General features: G+C 40.7%; 1 protein-coding gene and 1 pseudogene across 3 annotated transcripts in view; one reads left to right on the top strand and one right to left on the bottom strand.

Moving 5' to 3' along the window:
- LOC111155413 (ATPase H+ transporting V1 subunit H) overlaps positions 1 to 20690 on the bottom strand; it is a 194806-nt gene extending 174116 nt beyond the window's left edge. For 2 of the 3 annotated variants that reach the window (XM_022515546.1, XM_022515549.1), the window contains exons 1-4: positions 20364 to 20690; positions 18880 to 19035; positions 10159 to 10261; positions 8579 to 8668 (exon numbers count right to left, since the gene is read on the bottom strand). In XM_022515546.1, coding sequence (XP_022371254.1) covers positions 8579 to 8668; positions 10159 to 10261; positions 18880 to 18992 — 306 coding nt within the window. In that variant the 5' untranslated portion in view covers positions 18993 to 19035; positions 20364 to 20690. The remainder of the gene's footprint in view (positions 1 to 8578; positions 8669 to 10158; positions 10262 to 18879; positions 19036 to 20363) is intronic. The other variant, XM_022515548.1, reaches the window with a different exon arrangement.
- LOC111155414 lies at positions 6129 to 6495 on the top strand (annotated as a pseudogene).
- Positions 20691 to 21329: the final 639 nt, after the last annotated feature.

Genomic DNA, 21329 nt, shown 5'->3' with positions numbered 1-21329 from the left:
CTCCCCACTCAGCAGGGACTCTGCTTGAGATTCTCTCTCTCCCTCCCCCTCTGCCCCTCCCCCTGCTCTCTCTTGCTCGCTCTCTCAAGTAAATAAAATCTTTCTTTTAAAGATTTTATTAATTTATTTGACACAGAGAGATCACAAGTAGGCAGAGAGGCAGGCGGGGTGGGGAGGGGAAAGCAGGCTCCCTGCTGAGCAGGACTCGATCCCAGGACCCTGAGATCATGACCTTAGCTGAAGGCAGAGGCTTAACCCACTGAGCCATCCAGACGCCCAGTAAATAAAATCTTTTTAAAAAATTCATCTTTCTTGACTTTGTGGTCAAGAAAGATGTTTTGTGGTTTCAATTCCTTTGTGGTTTCAATTCCTGCTTAAAAACGTATCTTACAGAGGAGGAGTTATGATGGCAGAGCAGCAGGGCACTCTGAGCTAGCCTCATAGCTCAAACATAGCTGAATCAAGAAATCATTTTGATTTGAGGATTAAGAAAATCTGCACAACCTAACTTTTTTTTAAGATTTTATTTATTTATTTGAGAGAGTACAAGAGAGAGCATGAGGCAGGGGGAGGAGGGAGAGGGAGAAAGAGGCTCCTTAGCCGAGCAAGGAACCTGATGCGGGGCTCCAAACCAGGACCCTGGGATCAGGATCTGAGCCCAAGGCAGACGCTTCATCAAAAGAGCCACCCAGGTGCCCCCAGGACTCTGTGATTTAGAGTATTTTAGAAATGGAAACTATAACTGAAGGAAACACAAACACTAAATTTTGGGATATTTAAAGACCAACCCTACCAATTTTCTCTCCTCCCGATCAATACCCTCTTTGCTGATTCCCTTGGTGACGGATTTAAGGTTCCCAACCCTTGAGACTGGGGTTTTAAGGTTCTGTTATTTTAAACTGTATTGAATAATTTATAATTAGTTACAAATAATTTGGTGGGAAGTAGCTCCTACACCCTCTTCAGTTGTAGAACTCTTCAGACAGAACATGGCTGATGCAAAGTTCAAAGACATGAATTAGGGGACAGAAAAGCCATGGTGCCCTGAAGGGGAGGCAGCCCTTTTAGTGTAGGGAAGTCAGGGAGAGTGAGAGAGCAGGGGAGCAAGCAGCGTATAGGGTTCACAAAAGATGCTGCAGTGTGGGGAACCCCTGGGTTGCACTAAGAGAGAACACTCCCCATCCTGAGTACACTTGGATGAGGCTATGTATTGACTCTAAAGAGGAAAGGCCCACCAAGCAACACTCATCAGGCAGACAGATGTGTACACAGAGGACAGAAAACCTGGTCTTCAGCTTTTCCTGGGGCACAAGAGACTCCAGCCACCCTGCATAAGCCCTGAGACTGCTTTTCTGGGACAGAATGGAACAAGGCATACCAGGAGGCTCTCTACTGCGGGGTAAGGGAGAGGGTCTGAGTCTTGCCTGGCCCTTTAAGATTTGGAGTTTTGAATCCCAGTCCCTGGCCAGAGCTAAAACACAGAACCATGATGCCAGGCATGCCCGAGCACAGACAGATTGAGGGCAGGGGTCTGACAAAAGCCAGGGACACACAAGGAAAGACTGTTCACTATACTGTGAGGACTTTGTAAACAAGAGTGGCTGTGAGTTCCCCTTCTGGGGGACAAGAGGGTAGGGTAGCACCATTTTTCCAAACATGTACACTCACACACACCCAGCCCACCAGCACCACAGGACTTCAGAGAGAAACACAGTGCCTCCAGTGGAGGCTGGAGTCCCCTACACCAAACCCCACACCCCTGCGCCAAGCAAGGGCATCCTTATAATGGCAAATATGACTGTGAGCCAGCCCAGCAGGCCTCTCTCCCAGAAGACTAACACAGGCCCCTGTGTGTGACAAGCATACCAATCACAGAGTGCTCCAAAGAATCAGCTTCAGTTCTGGTGGAAACAGAACAAGGCTTTCTTTTTATTTTATTTATTTTTTTTAACTTACTTTACTTTTTATTTTTTATTTAATTTTTTCTTCATTTTCTTTTTTTCTTTTTTCTTTGATATCAGGTTTAGGTTTTTTTGTTCATTTGTTGGTTTGTTTCTTTCCTTTTCTCATTTTTTGGATCAGGTTTTTTTCTTTTTCTTTTTCTTTTCTTTTTTCCTTCTTTTCTTAGAATTAGGCTTATGGTTTCTATTTGTCTGTTTGCTTTTTTGTTCCTATTCCTTTTCTCTGTTCTTGAATCAGAATCCTTTTTTTTAAATCAAACTTAACAAACAAATCAAAGCACACCTAGTTAAAGGTCCAAGCAGGAGGAATTCTACAGAGTACTGACCTGTGGTACAGAGCTACCAAAAGACAACATCAGAGTCCACACAGCATACACCAGAATCACCCCCTGAAGCTCCAGGCCCTAGACAGTGTATGACCCCTTTCTAATATAGTATTACTCTCATGAGCAGGAAACATAACAAGCTTTCATAATACGCAAAAGACAGAAACCTAGACATAATGACAAGATGGAGGAATTCTCCCCAAAAGAAAGATCAAGAAGAAACCAAAGCCAGGGAATTGCTCAAAACAGATATAATCAATATATCCGAACAAGAATTTAGAACAACAGTCATAAGGATACTAGCAGGGTTTGAAAAAAACATAGAAAACACCAGAAAAACCCTGGCTGCAGAGATAAAAGACCTAAAAACCAGTCAGGCAGAAATAAAGGCTATCACTGAGATACAGAACCAACTGGATGTAATCACAATGAGGATGGAAGAAGCAGAGGATCAAATAGATAATATAGAAGATAAAATTAAGGAAAATAATGAAGATGGAAAGAAAACTATTAGATCAAAAATATAGACTTAGGGAACTCAGAGATTCCTCAAAGCACAGTAATATCTATATCTGTATCACAGAAGTCCAAGAAGAACAAGAAAAAGGGATAGATAGGCTGAGAACTTCCCTAATCTGGGGAAGGAAATAGTCATTCAAGTTGAAGAGGCGCAGAGAACTCCCCTCAAAACCAACAAACACAGGTCAACACCAAGATACATCATAGTAAAACTTGCAAAATACAAAGATAAAGAGAGAATTCTGGAAATCAGTTAGGGACAGAAGGTCCTTATAACCGACAAAGTTGGACACATAAGGTTAGCGGAGACCTATCCATGGAAATCTGGCAGGCCAGAAAGCAGTGGCATGATATATTCAATGTGCTGAATGGGAAAAGTATGCAGCCAAGAATACTTTATCCAGCAAGGCTGTCATTCACAATAGGAGAAATACAGAGTTTCCAAGATAAGCAAAAACTAAAGGAGTTCATGAACACTAAAGCAGCTCTGGAAATATTAAAGGGAGCCCTTTGAGTGGAAAAGAGACACCAAAAGCAACAAAGACTAGAAAGGAACAGACAAAATCCACAGGAACAGCAACTTTACAGGTGGCACTAAATTTATATCTACCAACAACTACCCTGAATGTAAACTGACTCAGTGCTCCAATCAAAAGATACAGGGTATCAGAATGGATTAAAAAAAAAAAACAAAAAACAAGACCTATCAAAATACTGCTTACAAGAGATCTCATTTTAGACCCAAAGACACCTCCAGGTGAAAGTGAAAGGGTGAACAACAATCTATCATGCTAATGAATATCAAGAGAAAGCTGGGCTAGTAATACTTTTAGCAGACAAACTAGATTTGTAAATCAAAGACTGTACCAAGGGATGAAGAAGAGCACTATATCATAATAAAAGGTTCTATCCATTAAGAAGATCTAACAATAGTAAATATTTATCCCCAACTTGTGAGCAGCTAAATACAGAAATAAATTAATAACAAACATAAAGAAACTCACTGATAACAATATAATAATACTAGGGTACTTTAATACCCCACTCACAGGAATGGACAGATCATCTAAGCAGAAAATCAACAAGGAATCTATCTATGGCTTTCAGTGACACACTGGACCAGATAGACTGAACAGATATACTCAAGGCATTTCATTCTACAGCAGCAGAATACACATTCTTCTTGAGTGCACATGGAACATTCTCCAGGGCAGATCACATACTGGGTCACAGATGAGGCCTCAACCAGTACAAAAAGACTGAGATCATGCCATGCATATTTTCAGACCACAGCTCTCTGAAACTTTAAGTTCAACCACAAGAAAAATTTTGGAAAGAATACAAATACATAGAGGTTAAAGAATAACCTACTAAAGAATGAATGGGTTAACCATAAAATTAAAGAAGAAATAAAAAAAAAAAAAAACCACATGGAAGCAAATGAAAATGAAAACACAAGTCCAAAAGTTTTGGGACATAGCAAAGGCCGTCATAAGAGAAAAGTATATATAGCAATAAAGGCCTTCCTCAAGAAGCAAGAAAAGTCTCAAATACACAACCTAACATTACAACTAAAGGAGCAGGAAAAAAGAACAGGAAATAAAGCCTAAAACCAGAAGAAGGAGGGAAATAATTAAGATGAAAGCAGAAACCACTGATACAGGAAGCAGAAAAACAGTAGAACAGATCAACGAAACCAGGAGTTAGTTCTTTGAAAGAATTAACAAAACTGATAAACCCCTAGCCAGACTTATCAAAAAGAGAAGAGAAAGGACCCAAATAAATAAAATAACAAATGAGAGAGGAGAGAGATCAGAACCAATAGCACAGAAATGCAAACAATTGTAAGAGAATATTATGAGCAATAATATGCCAACAAATTAGGCACTCTGGGGGAAAAATGGATAAATTCCTAGAAGAAACAGAAAATTTGAACAGACCATTAACCAGCAAAGGAACTGAATCAGTAATCAAAATTCCCCCCCAAAAAACAAGAGTCCAGGACCAGATGGCTTCCCAGGGAAATTCTATCAAACAATTAAATAAGAATTAATACCTATTCTTCTGAGGCTAGCCCAAAAAACAGAAGTGGAAGGAAAACTTCCAAACTCCTTTTATGAGGCCAAAAACTTGAATTTGAATAAAACAAATAAGCAAAACTTATCTTCCACCCATCACTGTTCCAGGTACTTAAGTCACAAACCTTTAATAGAATAAGAATAAAGCCCTTCTTCTCAAAGCCATTTAAAAATTGCTGTTGATACCTGAGCATCAAAAAAAATCTTAATCTTCAAAATTATGTACCTAAAACTGAACAGGGAAGAAAAAAACAAGCAATTCTGTCCAAAACTATTCTATCCAGAAGTGTAAAGAATGAAATAACTGAATCACAAACAGGAAACTATTTGAAATTACAGTATTTTTTAAACAGCACAAGAAATCAAACAGTCAAAGTTTGTGCAAATTTCTCAATGTAACTAAAATGTTACCAATAAAATCAACTGTTAAAATGTATTTAATCAATAACTAAGGATAATGTCAGCTACCTAAATCTGAATCCCTCATAAAAAATAGGTCAACAGGAAAAGAAAAAAAACTGTATTTGAACATGTTCAACTTTAGATCCATCTTGATTGGCAAAAATGTGAAAGTCTAACAATGCCCTCTGTTGGCAAGGTTGCAGAGACACAGGCATTCTCGTATGTCAGTGGGACTGCAAAATGGAATTTTATGGCAATAGCTTACCAAAACTATGTATGTAGTACTCTTTTGCCCAGCAATCCTATTTCGAGGCATTTACCACAAAGTACACTCCCAACCCATATGAAAATACATTTGCCCAAGGTTATCTTGGCTTTATTTTTTTTTTTTTAAATATTGTATTTATTTATTTGACAGAAAGACACAGCGAGAGAGGGAACACAAGCAGGGGGAGTGAGAGAGGGAGAAGCAGGCTTCCCACCAAGCCGGGAGCCTGATGTGGGGCTCGATCCCAGAATCCTGGGATCATGACCTGAGCCGAAGGCAGACGCTTAACGACTGAGCCACCCAGGTGCCCCTCTTTTTTTTTTTTTTAAGATTTTACTTATTTATTTGTCAGAGAGAGAGAGAGAGAGAGAGAGCAAGCATAGGCAGACAGAGTGGCGGGCAGAGGCAGAGGGAGAAGCAGGCTCCCTGCCGAGCAAGGAGCCGATGTGGGACGCGATCCCAGGACGCTGGGATCATGACCTGAGCCGAAGGCATTGGCTTTATTTCTAATTACAAAATATCGGAACCACATTTTGGTCCAACATCTTAGCGAGGCTGCTCCCCACACCTCGTGATGCCACCCAAGGACAATAAGAAGAAAGATGCCAGAAAGTCGGCCAAGAAAGACAAAGACCTAGTGAGCAAATCTGAAGGCAAAGCCAAAAAGAAGCAGCAGTCCAAAGGCAAAGTTCAGCACATGCTCAATAAGCTTGTCTTGCTTGACAAAGCCACATATGACGAAATCTGTAAAGATGTTCCCAGCGATAAAGGTTATAACGCCAGTTGTTGCCTAAGACTGAAATTCATGGTTCCCTGGCCAGGAAAGTCCTTCGGGAACTCCTCATAAAGGACTTATCAACTGGTTTCAAAATAGAGCTCAAGTAATTTACACCCAAAGCACCAAAGGTGAAGATGTGCCAGCTACTGGTAAAGATGCATGATCAGGCCCAACCCAATGAACATTTCAAAAAATAAACCTTTATTCAACTCAAATAAATATGTATATGAGCTAACCTCAATGTCATCACATGAGAGACTGATTAAGTAAACTATAGTACATCCAGTACTTTGTTGTAAGGAGCCTGACTGGCTCAGTCAGTGGGTGTGCAATTCTTGATCTTAGGGCTGTAAGTTTGAACCCCACATTGGGCGTGGAGAATACTTAAAAATAAAGTCTAAAAAAAAAGTATTTTGTTTTTATCAAAAAAGAGTATCTCAGAATGGATATGGAATGATTTCTGGCATATTTTGTTAAGTGAGATGAGCAAAATATAAGAGATGATATTTGGTACATGTTTTTTATAAGAAAGAAAAGGAAGTATGTATCTGCCTATTTATGCAGGGGGAAAAAAACAGGAAGAATAAACCAGAAATCAATGATACCAGTTACTTAACAAGAGTTAGGTGGGAAGGCAAGGGATAGGAGTGAGGGTTTGGTGACATTTGTCTGAGCATTATCTTTTCTGTATAGTTTTGACTTCTGGAAGCATGTTAGTGTTTTACATAATCAAAAATAATAAAACAAAATCTGTAAGAATGAGAAGAAAGTAAGTAGAATACCAAAAAACACAAATGAACCTAACTGTATTTCAAGAAAAATGATATAACCACTTTGAAAGAAACCTGAACACAATTCACTGGCTACATACTCTCAGCTTAAAGAAAAGTACTGCAAACAAATACTGAACTCTAGATAAAGGGTTCACTCTTCACAGCTATATGGGTCAGCCATTTTGAAACTCCTTTCCTTGTGCTGGGTGGAACAGACAAGTAAATATACAAAGGATAAGAGGAACTCACAATTTCACTGTCACAGAAGAGTTACAAATATGGAAAAGGGAGATTAGAATGAACTGGTGTTGAGCTGAAATGAAACTGGACATAGTGTGAACTCATGGATTCTAATTTACAGATATATGTATAAAAAGTGAGGGTATTTGTGGGGCACCTGGGTGGCTCAGTCAGTTAAATATCTCTTTGGCTCAGGTCATGATCCCAGGGTCCTAGGATCAAGTCCCTCATCAGGCTCCTTGCTCAGCGGAAGGAGCCTGCTTCTCCCTCTACTCCCCACTCCTGCTCTCTCTTGCTATCTCTGTCTCTCAAATAAATAAAATCTTTTTAAAAACTGAAGATATTTGTGTATGCATACATGTATGTGTTGTATGTATGTATACACATATAAATAAAACCAAAGTCTGTATGCCAATTCAAGCCTGCTCATTCTAGGTACAATCCTATATAGTAATCAGGATAACCAAGGCAGACCACAACATTCCCCATTTTTCTTAACTTTACTAAAGGAAAAAATGCTGAAAGAGACCATGATCATTCTCAGACAGGCCTGTATCAGCCCAGGCTGGATACTGATCCTTACTCATATTATAAAATCACTACATTACTTTAAGTGACATGAGGGTCCCTAGGTAGACAGCACTGTACTTCTTAATTAACTTCTGTACCTTCAATTACAATCATTACAACAACTGGAATATAGTAGGCCATCAATAAATGTTTTTCCTTGTAAACTGACGAACAATGCTCCACATAAGAAAACACACGATACTGTTCTTCAAGTCCTGAGACATGCAGTCAGGTACTGGATTTAGCAGCCAGGTGCCCTGTCTCAAAGAGAACCACTGCCTGCATTCAGCACTGAAGCCCCAGTGCTTGGCACTGACTTGAAACATAGCAGGGGCATTGAAATCTGTTGAATGACTTAAAGGGAAAAAGCCACATCGCCTGTAAGTACAAAGAACATCCAGAAAGCCTCAAGTGATTCACCCCAAATTGTTGATATTCGACATAGAACTCCTAAGGTATTATGGGGAAAAAATACAGATTGATTACTAGACATCCTAAAAAACAAAAATAGCCCATGTGGGGGCATTCCCATCTTTAACACTATTAGAAATTACAACTCTAAAAGAGAACCCATGGTGTAAGTGAAACCATCAAAAATACTGTTACTGTGTGGAATACAAAACAATGAAGTCAGCAAATGTATTAAGTAAAGAATATACCTACCTGCAGCATATCATCCACCATAGTTAATATGTACTGAACGGTCTGTTCTTTGGAGATATGGGTCATCAAATTTATAAAGGTTTTAGCACACTGAAAAAGAAAAAGTAATGTTAACTTATTTTCAACTACAAAAAACATTTTAATGGAATTTCAGTAAAATATTATTTCTCTTGCATAAATTCTAATACAAATGCTATTATCAACAGATCTCAATTACAAAAAATGGATACTTTTTACAAATACTGTGGTGAAGTATGAGAGAAACATACTATGACTCGCGTTCAATTTTTGACGATTTTTAATGATAAATTTCAAAGTGTTTACTACTTTTAAACAGACCTAGTAACTATAACTCTTGACTGACCATGGTAACATAAAGATTAAGTTACACAGACAACCAAAAATTATCAGTGATTTTGATTTGGGGTTATGTTTTTGTTTTTTCATTTGCTGGGAAGCAGAACACTACAGAAACAAGGGATTAGGATTAGAATCAGAAGGCCATGAACTGTCTCCACCCTATAACATATCAACTATGTGATAATCTCTGGAATTCAACAAAAACTGGAGCTAACATTATGTTTCCTCACAGATTTCCCAAGATTGTTGTTAGAATCAGACTGAGTTGCATACTGGCTCTTACAGGCCATCAGGACCCCACATCAGATTGTGGAGCATAACAAATAGCATGGAGGACAAGGGGAGTTAGAGAGGAGAAGGGAGTTGAGGGAAATTAGAAGGGGAGGTGAACCATGAGAGACTATGGACTCTGAAAAACAATCTGAGGGTTTTGAAGGGGTGGAGGGTGGGAGGTTGAGAGAACCAGGTGGTGGGTATTGGAGAAGGCACGGATTGCATGGAGCACTGGGTGTGGTGCAAAAACAATGAATACTGTTATGCTGAAAATAAGTTTAAAAAATTTAAAAGGGGCGCCTGAGTGGCTCAGTGGGTTAAAGCCTCTGCCTTCGGCTTGGGTCACAATCCCAGGGTCCTGAGATCGAGCCCCGCATCGGCCTCTCTGCTCAGCGGGGAGCCTGCTTCCTCCTCTCTCTCTCTCTCTGCCTGCCTCTCTGCCTACTTGTGATCTCTGTCAAATAAATAAATAAAATCTTTAAAAAAAATTAAAAATTAAAAAAAAGACAAATGTATGTTTCCATAACCCACCTTTGCTGACATTAAAATTGAACTCTAGTTGTCTAAAAAAAAAAAAAAGAAAGAAAATCTGATGGTCATATTCTAGAAATTTTCTTAAATTTCTTAAAAAATGTTCTTTAAAAAAAAAGTTAAGCAACTTTAAAAGCAACATATACTTTGAAACTTAATTTCCCTTCTAGGAATCTATTCCAGAAAGATTTTCAGAAATGCAGAAAAGGATAGAGGAATAAACATACCCAACATAACATTTTTCCAAAATGAGCAAAGAGAACTGGAAATCATTCAAATGTCTTCCAATAAAAAAGGATTTTTAGCTAAATTATGATGCATACCTACAATGGAATGTCATAAAGTCATTAAAACTCTTTTCTAGTATTTTTAAAGACACAAGGAGGTGTTGATGACATAATGTTTATATCCATCACCTGACTGCCTTCAGTTTGGAGCATCTCTTGCTTCTCTTCAGGACTTCTTTTCATTTCAAACCTTTGAATGAATTCACAATCTTCAGCAGAAATCATCTGCCCCCTAGAAAGTAAGAATAAGTTGGGTTTTCTCAGTAAGAGTGGAATCACCACCGTGAGCAAGGGATACAGGAATTCCCCATCTTTCTCCTCTCTCCCTGGGAGTTAACCACTAGGGTGGGCACATAGGTCCTGGCATCAGACAGACCTGAGTGAAAGCCTGGCTCCACCACATACTGATCATCCAACCTCTCTGGACCTGAGTTAATTTATCTGCAAGGTGGGAATAATATCCACATTGCCTTTAGGGGCTGATTTGAGGATGATATCATATGATTCATTTAAGGTGGTTAGCATAGTGCTTAGCTCACAGGAAGCACTAAATAACTGACACCTCTTAGACTGTCCAAAGTCTCACCCTATCCCCCTCACAGCCAAAGAATTCACTTGGTTTTCTACTCCATCAAGACCAAAGCCACTTTATATGAACTTCTACAATCATTACCTCCAGCATATTCTCATATTCCCTCCAGACTCAGAAAAATGTGATCTTCCTCCTCTCTGAAAAAATAACCTTTCCATCCCGACCACTTGTCCTCTCACCAATCATCCCACACTATCCTGTTTTCCTCTTACTTCTTTCAGGGGTCCCTTCTTCAATGGTTCTTTGCTCCCCAAGGCTTCTTTCCAAGCTCAATCCTTGGAATCTTATTTTTCTCTCCTAAATTCTTTCCTTCAGTGAGATTCAAACCAAGAGAGTCTAGTCTTTTCTCTCTGCCAAACCATCTCTGTCTTCCACCTCTTACCATTTTCACAAATTCAGCATCATCTCAACTGAACCATCATCACCTTCCCTTCCAACCCGGCATGACCTCACAGCTGACTCATCAACAACTCAAACCCTGTCTGACGCTTCCTTATAAAAAGACCTGTCAGCAAAACAGCCTTGCTAGTCTCTATGACACTGGATACTTCAGGACATAAATCAATATTTTCAGACTATCAGTATAGTGGGGAAAGTAGAGAATTTATATCAATATGAGGAAGAGTTCCAACTGCAACTGTGAAATTCTGGTATGTCACTACCCCTCTGAGCAATGTTTGCCACACCAGTAAAATGGCAATTATAATACTACCTACCCTACTCCACTGAACGGTTGTAAAAAAAATATAAGAAAAAGCACCTGATGAATATAAGCATGAAGTAAATACAAGTTTAAAATTAAAAATGTCTTGGGTGCCTGGGTGGCTCTGTGGGTTAAAGCCTCTGCCTTCCGCTCGGGTCATGATTTCGGGGTCCTGGGATCAGGCCCCACGTCGGGCTCTCTGCTCGGCTGGGAGCCTACTTCCCCCTTTCTCTCTGCCTGCCTCTCTGCCTACTTGTGATCTCTGTCTGTCAAATAAATATAATCTTTTTTAAAAATTTTTCTTTAAATTAAAAATGTTTATAATATGCTCTGTCATTCAAATAGCATCAATATATTTTTAACTCAGTAGTTTTAAAAACTGCCCTTCCCCACCCCCTACCCCCAAGTATATTGAGAGACTAATGTACCACAAAAGCCCAACAGTGGAAACAATGAATTTGAAGCAGGTTTCCCCCACATGCATAGTTACATGTAGCCCTTTTTCAGATCTGTCTTTGATTGGATTCCTGGTGGCAGGCCTTGACATGGAGATTGGTATGTGGGCAATCTATGTAGGCAGTGCCCCTAGAGAGCCCAGGGAAGGGGTGGAGAATACCGGACGTGGAAGGTAAAGAGCCCAGCCCAGATTCAAGCAAAGTCCTGAAGAGAACAGGTCTCTGACCACACAGGAGAGTCTGGGAAGGTGAGGTCCTCAGACCTATGCCCTCCCCCAATACAAGGGAACCAAACTTTCAAACTTCCTGATACTCCTCCCCACAACCCCACCTTCCTCCAAAGATCTTGACTTTCAGGTATTCAACATGTCAGTGTTTTATTTTACCCCTTCTGGGTTTTCTATATACTACTACTATATACTAAACTATTTTATATCCTGTTAACTTGCTTCTGGATTCTGTAATCTGCTGCTGTCATTCTTGTATCAGTTACACAGTTTGAAGCTTGTAACCTTGTTTTCACATATGCTCCTTTTTTTTTAACATAGCCTTTTTTTGTAAACTATTCTCATGCATTGGATTTTTTTCAACAAACCTTTCCTTACCAACCCAAAGGGGAATTTCAAGTCCTTATTTTTCTAGATTCCTAAGGCAGGTGAAAACGTGACCATTTCCTGACACTCTCTTCCTGAGCTTCCGGATTCTTCTTGTCCTCCTCAAAAGACTCATTAGTGTTCTTCATAGACTCTTTATCTCCTATCCTGTGCCTCAGGTTCTATGGAAGGCTCTCTCCATTTGCACTCCCTGAAACCTCCCTGAGTGCTCCCCACTAGCTCTGCATAGGTAGTGCAGAGCTATGAGTGCAGGAGCTATGTGCAGAGCTATGAGTGCAGGAGCTAGTGCAGAGCTATGAGTGCAGGAGGGCAGCCTGGGCCTCAGACTGTGAACTGAGGCCCAGGCTGCCCTCCTGCAGTCCCCACTCATACACGGGGACCTCTCCTTCAACAGAAGAAGCACATAGGCACTCCAAACCCTCCGGGGCAGAACTGACATCACTAACATATATCCCTACACACACTCTACCGCAGCCTGGTTAATGGGATAATGAAAGTGCAAAGAAAGGGGGAAAAAAAGGCACTTTGCCCTGTTTTCTCCATGGCTAAGCACTTCACATACCAGGCAGGAATAAATGCACTCTGAACCCTGGGATAGACCAGCAAGGTCATCCCGTCCAGCTATGGCCCCAAAATAAACACAGTCTTTTTCATAAACCTGAACTTCCTAGCTAAACCAATTTCATCCCCAAATTTTGCTATGCTGATGTATAAAAGCATATCATAACCTTTGCAGATAGGATAATCATGTGAAAAAGTTGTGGTTTTTCTACCATGACTGCGTACAATGAAGGTTACACTTGGTAACCTTATCAATTCTATGGCTTTCTTTTCCATTTAAATAACTGTGGTTTTTATTTCGTAAACCAGTTCTTCCGAAATCTGTCTTTCCTGCATTTGTTTCAAGTAACCTTCTTCTTTTCTTGCTTAAATTCTTTTGTCTCTCAATCTTCCTTGGACAGTCCCATAACCTAGCAAATTAGGGACTCTGGTCTCTTTTCTAATGACCTGAGACCACTCAGACACCAGTCCTAGCCATCCTTCCACCTACCATCAGTCTCCTCCTGACTTCCCTATCTCTGGAGTGGCTCAGGCCTAAGGTAACAATCCACCAAAGGGTTTCCTTGCTTTTGATCCACCCCTCCCCTCCACATCCCTCTTACCTACCACCAGCCAGCTTTCTCAAGCACACATCTAACAGTACTTCTCCTTTCATATCATTCAGACTGTGAATTTGAATGGCAATTCTACCTAGCACCTAGGTAAAGGTATTCAGGAAAAATCTTTTGAATCAACTAATTAAAACCTGTATCGGCAGGTACATGTTACTTAACCTATCTGCACAGCTCTCTGCTCTTCTTTAAAATAAGGCCAAAAAAAACAGATCCGACTGTTGACATGAAAGCAACATGGAACAGTCCATGACTTACCAAGTACATTACTCCTTTCCCAAATACTGTCTCCACCACTGCCCAACATCTACTCTACCCATTAATGATCTAATCACCCAAGATCAACCATCAGCCTGTGTGTCAGGCACCTTTAAGAACAGGTGACACAGCAGTGAATTAAACATCCCTCTTTGAGTTTGCATCACAGGGAGGAAAACAAAAACACAAAAATACAAAAATAATTTTTTAAATACACACATGCATACCATAATGCCAGGACACTAAATGCTACGAAAACAACACTGAAGCTTGGTAAAGAGCTAGAAAATGCTAACAGAGGAAAGAATATATTCTCGGTGGATTACAGTGAAGGCCTTTCTTCTTTTTTTTTTTTTAATTAAGATTTATTTATTTATTTTAGAGACAGAGAGTGCGCGGGCCGGGGGAGAGGCAGAGGAAGAGAGAGGAAAAGCAGACTACCCACTGAGCAGGGAGCCTGACACAAGGCTTGATCTCAAGACCCTGAGGTCATGACCTGAGCCAAAACCAAGAGTCAGAGGCTTAACCAACTGAGCCACCCAAGTGCCCCACAGTGAAGGCCCTTCTGAAGACATCTGTGCAGAAAACTGCATGAAGTCAGTTAATGAGCCGAGTGATCTAGGGAGGAACTTCCAGACAGAGGTGTAAGTGCAAGTTCAGTGGGGCAGCAGTAGCTTCAAAGAGCAAGAAAAGCAGAGTTGCTGGATATCTGTGACCAGGGTGGCATAATCTGATTTCTATTTTCAAAATGACTGTCACAGCATTGTAAAGAACTGCTCTTCAATTCCAGTTCTAGATATCTATCCCTGGAAAACAAACACTAATTCAAAGATATGTGCACCCCAATGTTTACTGCTGCATTATTTACAATAATCAAGATATAGAAGCAACCTAAGTGTCCACCAACAGACATAAGGATAAGGAAAATGTGGAATATACACAAAGGAATATCATGCAGCCATAAAAAAGGGATGAGCTCTTGCCATTTAGGACAACATGGATGGACCTAGAGGGTAATAGTAAGGGAAGTAAGTCTTGGTAGGTTGACTCTTTGGTTTTGGCTCAGGTCATGACCTCAGAGTCTTGAGAAGCCTTGTGTCAGGCTCCCTGCTCAGTGGGTAGTCTGCTTTTCCTCTCTCTTCCTCTGCCCCTCCCCCTGCCTGTGCACTCTCTGTCTCTAAAATAAATAAATAAATCTTAATTTAAAAAAAAGAAGAAAGGCCTTCACTGTAATCCACCAAGAATATATTCTTTCCTCTGTTAGCATTTTCTAGCTCTTTACCAAGCTTCAGTTTTGTTTTCATAGCATTTAGTGTCCTGGCATTAAGTTAGGAAGTAAGTCAGACACAGAGACAAATCCTGCACATTTCACTTATGTGTGAAGTCAAAAAAACAAAACAGAAACACATTCATAGATACAGAGAACAAGCAGTGATGAGGAGAGGAGAGGGGTGTGAGGGGAAGGGCAAAATAGATGAAGGGGATTAAGAGTTACAAACCTACAGTTACAAAATAAATAAATCATGGGGATGAAAAGTACAGCACAGGGAATATGGTCAATCATATTGTACTAACTTTGTGTGGTGACAGATGGCAGCTAGACCCACCAAGATGATCATTTCATAATGTATAAAAATATCCAATCACTAAGTTGTACACCTGAAATTAACATTACATTATAGTCAATTAAATCAATTTTTTAATTTAAAAAAAGCAGAGTTGCTCCTATGGGGCACAATGAAACCTGAGACAGCAGACAAGGGTCTGTTAAGAAGAGAGCATGTGAGAGATAATGACAGCTTACACATGGCAGTGAAAGTGGAGCTAGAGAAAAAGTGGTAAGATCTGGGATGGGTTCTGACGCAGAGCTAAAAGAATTTGTCTGGATATGGTTAGTTATGTAAGAGAAGTGTCAAAATGCCTGATGGGTTTGGGCCTCCAAAGCCAGTGAAGGAAGGTGCCACAAACTGGCCTGCAGCAGCTGGGAGAAAGCCCCACCCAACTACCTGAGGCTCCCCTACTGCTGCATGTTCTTCCCCAACTTAGCCCCCAGCCAGCAGTTTCCTTCACCACCACCCACAGCTCCTCTGCTTGGCCAACTCTGATGAGTATCTTCATGTATTCTGTGAAGTCATTCCTAAAGCTCCCAAATAATTATTCGTTCCCTGCTTTTGTTATTTGAGAAAATTTCACATATATTTCCATTTTAATGCTTCCCACTTTTTATTATTGAATCTTTTTTATTTAAAGTTCTGTTTCCTCATCAGACCTTATACTCGACTGGAAGAATGATATTTTACAATATTGTATGGTTCTTGGATCCTTGGGATAGAGTTTTACTAGATTCTAGCTTGACTAATAGATAGCCATGTCCATTCATTTAAGTACGGTCTAGTTCAATTACTAAGAAAAAGTTTAATCAAACAAACATACATTTTTAAAACACTGTATTTTCATAATAACATGTTAGTCCATATGGGCTAGAGCATATTGGCCTTTTGACATTAGAGGACTTTTCCAAGGGTTTTATTTTTATCAGAATAAGATGTGATACAAGATTCCCTGAGAACTCATGTGTCATGGATGGCCCCAATGACTTGTAAGCTCTTTGGGTACATTCAACATCCACCAATGTCCCCAAAACAGTTGGCTCAACAGCAGGCACACAGTATCATTTGATGAACATTTGTATACAGATATACAGAGTAGAAAGACTTTATAAAGAAATGCATGAGATGGACAACAAAGTAAAAGACAGAAGTAGGAATGAGACTACAACTTAGTAGTACAGAGGCCTTGGAAAAGGAGGAACAGAAGAGAAAGCAATTAAAAATCTACATGGTGGGGCGCCTCGGTGGTTCAGTGGGTTAAGGCCTCTGCCTTCGGCTCCGGTCATGATCTCAGAGTCCTGGGATCGAGCCCCCATCGGGCTCTCTGCTCAGCAGGAAGCCTGCTTCCCTCTCTCTCTCTCTGCCTGCTTCTCTGCCTACTTGTGATCTCTGTCAAATAAATAAATAAAATCTTTAAAAAAGAAAAAAAAAATCTACATGGAATTAAAAAGTTCCATGCCCATGCTAGGGAACTTCTGCAGTCAGCCAGTGCCTTATGGTCAGTAACAATACCACTCTATTTAGGTTATAAACAGAGTCCAGCTTTATAAACATGAAACTCCTTGTCCTCTAGTCTAAACACACGCTGGACTAATATTAGGAAAAAGAACTCAAAATCCTAATTTCACAGGGGTTTTAAACAACTACACAGATAGAGATAAAGAGAGAAAACATCACAAAGTCCCTCCTCCTCTTGCCCTTGAGTCCATGGCCCCATAACAATCCAGTCCCTTAAAGCAGAAATCCAGACTCATCTTAAGATTTTTTTTCTCACCCTCATACATTAAATCGATCACTAAGACTTTCTCAAATCTATCCAATTCTATCCATTCCAATAATTTGAATACTGCGCTAAGGTCTCACCCTTAGCTCTAGGTTTGTTTCCACAAATCTACCCTCTACTTTGACAGTAGAACAATCCAACCAAAAGGCAATCTGACATCTAACCCCCACTTACAAACATTGGTTGTTCTTAATACCTACAACAGCAATTTTAAAACTCTGTTCCTGGAGGAGTCTTCACAAATGGCTCCTTGCTGCCTCCAGCCTTAGCCCTCTGCACTGCCTGCCTCCAAAACATGTTTTATTCCCCGCCTAAAATCCTGCTTTTAATTCTCTACCTTTGAAAATCCCCCACAGGAAAACCTCCCAGAGGTAGGATTAACTGTCATCTTTCTGTCCACCTATCGTTCCCTGTGCACCTTTCTATCTCAGTTAACATACCAAATTTAAATGATCTGTTTATATATTTGACTACCTACCAGATTATAAATTTATCTTTTGAAGCCTCAAAGCCTAGAAAAATGCCTCACACTTGAAAGGCAGGAATAAATGTTTGATAACTGACTAAATTAACAGAAATAAATGCATCACTTTTATACACTGCATGTCCCTCTTACAGCAGAGAAAACTGTTAAATACAAAACTAAAGATTCCTCGGGGCACCTGGGTGGCTCAGTGGGTTAAAACCTCTGCCTTCAGCTCAAGTCATGATCCCAGGGTCCTGGGATCGAGCCCCGCATCGGGCTCTCTGCTCACTGGGGAGCCTGCTTCCTCCTCTCTCTCTCTCTGCCTACTTGTGATCTCTGTCTATCAAGTGAATAAATAAAATCTTAAAAAAAAAAAAACTAAAGATTCCTCAATTTGTTTTTCAAAATGTATATGCAAATCTTAACTGAATTTCCTTAATAAATCACTCATAAGTGTACCAAAATAAACAGATATAAAGTAAAGTCAGTATGATAAACTATGGTTAAGAAAAAATTCTTACTTTACAGATAAATACAGAACACCAGCATGCTAAATCTTAATGCATACAAGAAAGAAGAGGAAAGAACCAAAATTTATTAAGAGTATATTCAACATACACAGTTTGTATTCAACTGTGTTAATACTTTAAGTACACTATTTGAGCAACAACTCTGAGATATCTATCCCCATTTCACATTTACTTCAGTGAACCTCAGAGAAGTTAACAGATTTACCTAAAATTACCAGTCTAGTAGACAAAAGAACCAGAATTCCTAAACCCAGGTCTTGAAATTCAGAATCTACACTGTTTTTACTAGTTCTATAAGCCATTCTGCAACACCTCTGTCCCCACATTGATCACCAAGGCACAACAAGCCAGTCTGGAAGGCTTTGCCCATTATCCCCTTCCTTGGCTACAGTTCCCATGAACACGCTGCCCACATTTCCCACTCATTCAAAAAGTACAACTTTCCAGACAGAAAAGATCAAAACTGCTCTGAGCGGCTCTGTTCCCCTGCTAGAGCCTCAGGCTGTTTCCAGCACTTCTTAGGTCAAGGAAGAATTCTAAGGAGGAAGTGTTTTTCTTCCACATTCATTAGCATTTTTCCAGTATTCCTCTCACAGAAGCATGATCATGGACAAGTCTGATGTGAAAGCACATGATTATCCATGATTCACAGCAAATGAGTACTTACTGAAGATAGGACTGCCAGTTCACTTTATTCGCGCGGACCTCTGCAGCCTTGGCAGCAATAATGTTTGTCGGAACAGCAGCATCTACGGCACCTCGGATATCCATTTTGGTCATCTAGATTTTATGATCTGAGATGTTTTTCAACAGATCTTCAATTCTGATGCAAGATGAAGCCAGAATACCAGATGTTACCATTTTTTAACAACCACTACTATCATTGCTGTTATAATTAATATCATCATTATCTTACTCTCCCCAGACAACCATTCAACTCAAATATTGAATATCTTAAATATTAAATATTATTATTATATTTCAGATCTTGCCCAATTACACCACACCCCGTAAGAGTGTTGCCTAAAGATTTTTTCCATTTCCAAGAAAAGTTTTTAATCATTGAGTCTAGTCTTGCAGTATATTTTTCAAAGGAACTCTTAAAGATATTGACATCAGAAATCATCCTTTAATAAAACAGGCATACAGCTTAAATGTATGCAACTGGGATCATACTTCCTTCTGACAGAAAAAATAACTTGCAGAGATAAAACCAATTATTTCATTTACATTTACTAAACATCATTTTTAAGTGACATATATGAAAAACCTACAAGTACCTTCTAAAATGACTCATTCAAATTAAAAACCCCAAAGTGGGAATATCATTTCTTCAAAGACAGAGCTTTCTTTTTTCAACCAAGTTCACAGTATTTTCATAACCAATTTTGGGAGAAAGTTTTGGAACGAATACCAACTACGGTTTAGGTACAACTGACAATGGAGTCTGGTGTGATAACAAGAACCTACAAAATGAGCTTTCATGTAATTCTCACTTCTAAATTCACTAGTAAACGCTTAAGCCTTATTTTATCTCAATACAAAATATGTAGGTTCTGATTCACAAAATGTTAAGTTCACGCCATGGCCACAAAGAAACTAAAGCCATACCCAAAATTCTATTCTACAATCCCAATGACCTTAGTCAGTTTGGAACTTAAAATCTCTACATCTGAGGATTTGCTGCCTAAACAATCAAAAGCAATACACACAGGTATGGCGGAGATAAAACTGGCTCTGTCCGGGTCAGGCTGGAACCCTGGTTCACCCAAGCGGACTCAGGCCTGGCAGCCGCTCCTGGAGTAGGTGAAAGTGCCTCATTACCGTCCTCTAAATCCCTGAACAACTCGAATTTTCAGCAGGCCAGGGCCTGCCCCAAACCTGGGGAAAGTATACTTCTTACCTTTCCTCCCCCTCCCCCCTGCTTCTCTGCCGTGGAGAAGCTCCAGTTCCGTAAACCTACTGGAGGCCTGAAAGGAAAGAAATCTGGAGACCCCGGCGAGAGGAGAGCAGAAGGGACCTGCGCAGCGAGAAACCAGCGCGCGCGAGGGAAGCTGGGGAAGACGCAGGGGTCGCCTCACTTGGGCTGGGGCAGGCGACAAAACGCGAGTGCGGCCTTACTTCGCGAACCCTGGGGACCCCACAACTCACCCAAAGGCGGCGGGGACGATGCACAGGTTCAGGCCGTCGGGGCCACAGCCCGGCTGGGGCACCTGAAACAGCGTCGAGTCGGCGTCGCCTGCCCGGTAAAGAGGCCTGAGAGGCGGAGCGAGCCACAGAGCCCGAGAAGTGCAGAGATTCCCGCACCCAGGAGACGTTGCGGGCGGCACAGGCAGAAGGAAGCAGGAGCGGCCGCCTTAGAATGACAGGAGGGTCGGTCACATGACCAGAGGCACGTGACAGCCCGGAAGCCGGAAGCCGGGAAGATCCAAAACAGCTCGCGGAGCCTCATAGCTCTTAGAAGGGTCTTATACACGGAGGGAAGCTAGTATAGTGTTCAGGCGACTGGCGATAGAAACTCCGGAGGGACGTAGAACTTAAGCCCAGGCTGGCCTGTCAGGAGGCGTCCACCCCAAAACCCAGAGCCCCGCTTGGGGGCAGCCGGGGTCCCCACCCCAAGGCCTAGTCAGGCCAAACTTTGTATCTCTTAACCGTCATTCTTTTGAAGTTTTGATTTAAGGTTTTTAAATAGATTGACTTCCATGTAGATTTAACAGCTCAATGTAATAGGCGTTCTTACTCTGATGTTAAATATGAAATTGATCCTGTAACGTGGATCACAAGAGTTATCTTGCCCTCGGTTGCAGGTTTAGCAAATTATGCTTCATGTAGTATTTGCAATTACATTTTTTTTTTATATTTTTTATTTGCTTATTTTGAGAGAGAGAGCATGAGAGGGGAGGTCAGAGGGAGAAGCAGACTTCCCATGGAGCTGGGAGCCCGATGTGGGACTCGATCCCAGGGCTCTGGGACCATGACCTGAGCCGAAGGCAGTTGCTTAACCAACTGAGCCACCCAGGCGCCCTGCAATTACATTTTTAAAAGTTTTCGTTTTGGGCGCCTGGGTGGCTCAGTGGGTTAAAGCCTCTGCCTTCACCTCAGGTCATGATCCTAGGG

The sequence above is a fragment of the Enhydra lutris genome, unplaced genomic scaffold (genome assembly GCF_002288905.1).
Source record: "Enhydra lutris kenyoni isolate GAN:26980312 unplaced genomic scaffold, ASM228890v2 scaffoldscaffold41, whole genome shotgun sequence".
NCBI classification, from domain to species: Eukaryota; Metazoa; Chordata; class Mammalia; order Carnivora; family Mustelidae; genus Enhydra; species Enhydra lutris.
This window is presented reverse-complemented; position numbering and strand designations above follow the sequence as displayed.